At 37.9% G+C, this 6,739-nt stretch overlaps 1 protein-coding gene across 2 annotated transcripts; it reads left to right on the plus strand.

Annotated features, from left to right (window-relative positions):
* On the plus strand, window positions 1–5,943 carry LOC107011410 (la-related protein 1C-like). Of its 2 annotated transcripts, none has more exons than XM_015210906.2 (6): window positions 1–902; window positions 1,207–1,792; window positions 1,904–2,021; window positions 2,122–2,212; window positions 4,143–4,214; window positions 5,054–5,943. In XM_015210906.2, exons 1-6 carry the CDS (start codon window positions 381–383, stop codon window positions 5,348–5,350), a joined length of 1,686 nt encoding a protein of 561 aa, XP_015066392.1. In that variant the 5' UTR covers window positions 1–380; the 3' UTR covers window positions 5,351–5,943. The 2 variants fall into 2 exon arrangements, with proteins under 2 accessions (XP_015066392.1, XP_015066391.1); XM_015210905.2 differs by having other exon boundaries at window positions 2–902; window positions 1,877–2,021.
* Window positions 5,944–6,739: the final 796 nt, after the last annotated feature.

Below are 6,739 nucleotides of genomic sequence, written 5' to 3' on the forward strand. Positions count from 1 at the left end.
AAATACTACTCTCTTAACATAAACATAAAACACACACACCGGAGGAAGAGGAGAGAGAAAGAGGAGAGAGAAAGCTCGGAGGAGAGAGGAAGAGAGAGAAAGCTCGTCTCTCTCTGCTCTGTGAGTTTGTTTTGGTGCAAAATCATCTTCGATTGTTGTTTATCAGTTATAATAATCTCTAACTTTTATTTGCATTCATTGATTTACAGTGTTTCTGTAGAAAATTTTGATCGATTCAATATTTGTTTATTTGTTCTTTGGGAATAGTAGTCTAACAGATTTTCAAGTATAATAGAGGCACTAATTAGAATCCGTCTTCCAGAGATTTACGGAGATCACTTTTGATTTTTTTTATTCCGTACAAAGAAACCCTAGTTTTGATGATGGCTACACCTACTACTAACCCGGCTCCGGTACATCATTCTCACACCGGAACCGGAACCGGAACCGGCGCCGGTGGTCCCAACAGTCCACAGCAGTCACGGCGATCATCAGCCGCGCGTGGTGTTTCCTCACCTTGGATACAGTCTGTTCGCACTGGCGAATCAGAATCTACCGTTGCGGTCACCTCCTCTTCACCTCCACTTTCTCCTCCGGCGTCCTGTGAGCAAGTTGTTCACTCCTCTGATTGTTCGCCTCCTGATGAAGTGCTGACAGCCGGTAATGCGTCTTCCTTATCGCCAGAAGATGCTGCTATAGACACTCAGCTTGAGAGTGACACCAACAGCAATGGGGCTAAGAAGCCGGCTTGGAATAAACCCTCAAATGGTGCAGCTGATGTTAGTCCTGTTATGGATGCTGTCTCTTGGCCTGCTCTCTCTGACTCCACTAAGGCTTCACCTAAATTGCCTTCTTCTGATTCACTCAAATCTCTGTCGGACGGATCAGTTTCTGTAACACAGGTTATTCCCCCATTCCTTTTTATTGACAACGAGGTTATTCCCCCATTCCTTTTCTCTGTACTCTGCTGTAACTGATTAGTTTAGGATTTGAGGATTAATATAGCTGATGTTAACTACCTTAGGTTTAAGGTGCACTAATTGATGTTCTTTTTGCTCCATCTGCTGCTCGGTTCTCGTTGTTTTATTGCATATTTTGATTATATATCTTCTGGTTGTGTGTACATGCTAGAGCAACCTGTGTATGAATTAATTGTCCACACTAGTTCCAGAAGCTCATTTATATGTTAATGCGTGGATCTTATAGGGCTCTGGGATGGCATCAGCTTCTCATAGGCAAGCTAATACTAATAATGTGAACCCTAACACTATGCCGAACCATGTTGTACCCAGCCGCCAAAGATCTATGAAGCGCGGTGGTGGTAATTCAAACCATAATGCATCAGCCAATGGTGGCTTTTCTCAGCAACAGACACAAGGTTTTGAGGTGGAAACAGTCCATAATAATTCTGTCAAGTCAGGTAACTCTGGTGCTGAGTCTTCTTCTAGGGATAATAACAATTATAGGAATGGTGGACAATGGGGAGGATTTGGATCTCAATCACATGGTGGAAATGATTACCAACATCAACGAAATGCAAATAGGAGAGGCAATGTTGGTCCACACCCCCGTGGAGATGGCATGTATCATAATGGTTATGGGGGTAGGCGTGATCAGGACCGTCGAAATCAGGATTGGAAACCCCAAAGAAGTTGGGGGAATAGGGATGCACACATGCAGCCACAGAGAGGTCCAGCTAGGCCATTTATGGGGGCCCCACCTCATACGTCTCCGCCTTTTATACCTACCCCCATGCCTGTACAGCCCTATCGACCTCCCATGGTTTACTCTGGTGAGATGTTTTACTCTTGAAATCTTTTCTCTGAGTTAGTAAACCCCATTTTGTCTCTCTACTGATACTTTAACCAATATGCAGAAGTTCCACCATTATTTTATTTTCCAGGTCCGTTCCCTGATTCACTAAGAATGCCTATGCTTTCTCCTGTACCACCTGTCTTCGTTCATGTACCAGATACCCAGTTGCACACTAGAATAGTGAACCAGATAGATTATTATTTCAGGTAGATGCATCTTTGTTCTATTTGCTTGTAATTGCTCTTATTTGCTAACTCTTTAATTGTTTTTGTATTCTGAACTCTTCTTGTCCAAATTTTGTTGCAGTAATGAGAATTTAATTAAGGACATATTCTTGCGAGAGCAGATGGATGATCAGGGATGGGTACCAGTTACGCTAATAGCAGGATTCAAGAAAGTGAGTTGTTTGGAGTGTTTTCTTGTCCCTTAGTTCTTGGCTTATATTTTCGTGTGTATTAGTAGCTCAGTCTTTTGAAAATGCATCCCACGTATTAATTCATGTTATTGTTGGTAACTGTTAATAATGTTGGTGAGCCTGTTTAATGGCCTTGGCTCCTTTTTTATTGGTTAGAAAATCCCAATGATATCTTTTCCTTTAACATGGATAGAGAGAGGGGGATTGACGACCTGTGATGATGTTTTTGTATCTTATCCTTTAGACTTTCCTTTTCTATTTGTACATTTTTCTGGTGCAAATGGTGAGCCTTTTTGGTCTTCTGTAACAGCTTGTTCTCGAGCTTTTTAGGTTGTACTCAAGATTTGGTGTCGGCATAATAGAATTTTAGTAAAAATAGGAAATAGTTGAACATGAAATCAGTGGAAAAGAGCCAGGCCTCTGTCTCTATTTCTCTTATCACTGTTAACTTTTCTCTCTTAATAGTATTACAAGAGGAAAAAAGAGTAGAATTAGTGAGGACTATAAACTCCTTCCTTTGGGAGGAAAATTCCTGCATTGTCCGAACTAGTTGTGGTGGAACACTTGCAGAGTTGCATGATGTTGCCCTCTTTCTTCGGCAGGTCCATGATATGACAGGTAGTTGTAAGCAATTGAATGGATTGGATCATTCTATGGTATAACTTATGTTATGTGGTGCTTTATCCAGATGCTTTTTTCAAAGTATTAATGTTCAGTGTATTAATTTGTAGTTGAGGTCACTAAACTGAATAGCTTATTTATCATCAGCAGAAATTCATGTCAAATAAATGACTGTTTGCATATGATGTTTGCTGGATTTACCAATGTTCTATGTATATAGTACAGCTGGGCGATTTTGAGTCAGTACCTGTTTGATGGGATGGTTATGAGTGCAATATGTGAATGCTCTCTGCTACAAGGTGATCTGGACACAGTAGGTTGTAGGGTAGGACTGCTTTTGTTGAACTTTGTTGTCCAAGGAGTATAACTTAATAATGTAATTCCTTGAAAATATTGACAGCTGAAAATCGTATGAACTATGAAGGGTTGTCCTAATATGTGAGAAAACAAGAGAAGTGAAGAGATTTAATGAGGATTTGATGAAAATGGAAAATACAGGACACACTTATTCATAGGGGGAGATGCAATTCACATCTTATATCTACACAATGAGGGATAAACTCAACACTAACTCAAATATTCTGACATGCTAGTTCGCTGAACACTTGATTTTCTAAGATGATATAAAGGATGATGATCTGTACCACATTTTAGGGAGCTTGTACTTGACTGTATGATTTTGGTTCAAACCGGTGTTCTGTCTGTATAATAACCTTTTCTGTGATAGCTCGGCCATTTTTGCTGCCACTGCCGTGACATATGTTGGATAATTAATCTTTCGAGGTTGTGGTGAAGGCCCTTGGAGAAATGTGTGAATATTTTTTGAGATCAACCGTTCTTCATTATATCCTAGTGCAGCATCACTTGATGAATTCCTTTAGCCTTTTTCTTGTGATAATTTTGTTTGCTGTGAAAAACCTGCCTTACTTTTTGCCTGCCAATTATGTGTACAATTACACACTACAATCAAATCTATTTTTTATGAATTTCTGTACGAATTGAGGTATAGATAGGTATTTCATGAAAGAAATTTTGGTCATATAAGAAGTAGAATTTGTGCTTGTGGAAATTATTGAGTACGGAAGATAAGAAATTTCGTGATTATTATTTTTTTTGAAAAGGTAGCATAAGAAATTTTGTGATTAATGCGGGGTCTAAATGAAATTAGTTGAACTTAATATAGAATCCAAAATATATTTCATCTCGATTTATGGACTGTTCATTTTTACAGGCAATAAAATACCTCAAATTGTTTTTTTTAAAGATAAGAATCGGATTTCTATTTTTGCAGGTAATGGAGTTGACGGATAATATACAACTGATACTGAATGTTGTGAGGTCCTCTACTGTTGTAGAAGTGCAGGTATCCCTTCTATTTCTATATACGGTTTGTGGTCTTTTTAGGCTTTTAGTCTCTACTTTCTCTGGCTAAAAAGAAAGGTTCAATATGCGTTAATTGAGTTTTTCGGTGAAGTGCTTGTGTTGTAAAAGGATGGAGCACTTTTTAAAAACATCAGAGAATGTGATCGTGGAATCTTGTGTACACCTAGAGCCTGTTTCCCTTGTAAATAGTTTTTAAGAATTCAGTAGTCTTATGCATCGCCTACCATGTTCTTTGAAGTTGGTCATGCTAGAAACAAAATAACGGTTTGCAATTCATCCTTGTTAATGTGTTTTAGGTTCACAGTTGTGCAGTTTGATTTATTTAATGATTTGCTGATGTCTTCTAAGCTGATTGAGATTGTTTAATGCTTCAGAATTAGGAAATTGCTTTATGTCCTTATCCTAACCATGAAAATACTTGGGTAGTATTTGCATTTACACTCTTTCATGGGCCTATTTTGGTGTCTAGTGCTTTCAAGTATAGTTATGTGACATTCTTTTTGGAAGTATGTTTGGATTGACTCAAAAGTTGGTCAAACCTACTTTTGAGTCATTTTTAGCTTTTGGGAGTGTTTGACAAATTTAAATAACTTCAAATAAGTTAAATGTCAAAAGTAGGATTCTCCCTACTTTTTATTTTTTGACTTAATTATAAGCCATTGAAGTTTTAACTTCAAAAAGTTGTTTCTTAAAAGCTGTTTTTTCAAGCCAATCCAAATGGGCTTTAAGCGTAGTGTTTATACTAAAATTAGAAAATACTTGATGGTATTTGTCTCTCAACTGTTATGGGTCTTTAAATTTTTCTTCCTTGTGTCGCAGGGTGAAAAGTTAAGGCGGAGAAATGACTGGTCTCATTGGCTGATACCAGCATCAGTACATAATTCAACCATGTCAAGTCCTCAATCTCCTCAAATGTCTAGTCCTGATTTGCTTGCAGAAAATCTCCAACGTGTTGTATTTGATTATAAGACTACAGGACATGGAAACACTGAAGCACATCTTAGTAGATCATCATCTACTGAATTAAGTAGTCCATTTCTGCAGTTTGGCAATGAGATGGTTGAACAAGCTGATGCTCAGCATTCACAGCCAATGCCACTTGGAAATCCAAGTTAAAGAGTTAAACTCTTCTGGAGGGAAGAGGTAGCTGTTGTGCTTTGTCAAGCTATCAATGAGTTTAGTCTATAGTGTTGGTGGTGGCTATATGACATCTCATGAAGGAAATAGACAGGGAATAAAATTGGAACAAACAGAATTGACAATAGAATTATAATTTCTTTAAGCATGCTTGTAGCTTGATTTTGTTGGGGTGTATATTTTGTTTTGTTGGGGACACAAGTATTTTCTTTTCCTTATGTTATGTTGTTCTGTCATGGTTATCTATTATACAGGCATGGGCAATTTTGGTTCTACTTCCCCATGCAGCCCCTCAGCTTCATCTCCTTAAGCCAAAATCCTTGGGGCATTTATCTTTTGAAGTAGAGGCTTACTGAAAGGTATGGAGTTGCTGGCTTCTGATCTTTTGTCAGAATGGTCATGTGAAGACTTTTGTGATGGCCCTGGGCACCTGGTTACCTTGTTATTGTCTTTCTGTTTGTTTCAGAGATAGCACCATTGACTCTTTTATATATATGTATACATATTTATACCTTTTCAAAAAGTGGCATTTGTTGCCCTTGCAGTACTTATTTATGCTTGGTTGTGATTTACTTATTTTTATTACAAACACAACTATATGGATTTGAATGCAATGGGGTCACCAATATGTTAGTATGTCAAATGAGGTACCAACTACTTATCACTCATTTGTCCTAATGTACACAGTATATCATCTGCTCCTAATGATAGCGCCAACGATACTAGCGTAATTCATCTTTGACGACTTAATAGATGGAGATGTTCTTTCTACAGATGTAATTCATCTTTGATTATATAGTGGACGGAGATGTTCTTTCTGCAGATTCAACTTTGCAAGTAAATAACCAAGTGCCACAAGATTTGTCAATTTTCTCGATCAGAACTAATTCAATCTCGTCTGAAGCCAAGCCATTATCTTTAACCACCATTATGTGCTCATGTGGGTCTGTAGTGGCATCATACTCAGCCATTTTGAGATCAATGTCAGCGTGACGATGGATGTACTTCTTCAAATCGGGGACATTCTAGCATGGAAGTCTTTCACATATTTAAAAAATTTAGCATTGAAACATTGTAAGTATATTGCACCTTGATCTTTCAAATAATTTTATTCCCCCTTAAAACTACATACTTTTTAAAAGTTAAGTCAGATATACAAGTCTCTTAAATATGATATTGAATTATTATCTTAAAATTTAAACTCTTAATTATAGGTACATTAACAATTCAAATTCTCATCTTCCATTCGTAGTCTTCCTCCCTTCTCTCCACCCACGTCCTCCACCACCATTATTGGTCTTCCTGCCTTCTCTCCAACCACGTTCTCCACCGCCATTATTGGTCCTCCATTGTTGCTAGAATGAATAC

Source organism: Solanum pennellii, chromosome 2 (genome assembly GCF_001406875.1).
Source record: "Solanum pennellii chromosome 2, SPENNV200".
In the NCBI taxonomy this organism is placed as follows: domain Eukaryota; kingdom Viridiplantae; phylum Streptophyta; class Magnoliopsida; order Solanales; family Solanaceae; genus Solanum; species Solanum pennellii.

Bases quoted from the DNA above. Each gene is read 5' to 3' on its own strand.
- LOC107011410 (XM_015210905.2), top strand. From the start codon at position 381: ATGATGGCTACACCTACTACTAACCCGGCTCCGGTACATCATTCTCAC. The intron at 1,793-1,876 runs GTGAGATGTTTT...ACCAATATGCAG, and splicing joins ACCTCCCATGGTTTACTCTG to AAGTTCCACCATTATTTTAT. The intron at 2,213-4,142 runs GTGAGTTGTTTG...CTATTTTTGCAG, and splicing joins TAATAGCAGGATTCAAGAAA to GTAATGGAGTTGACGGATAA.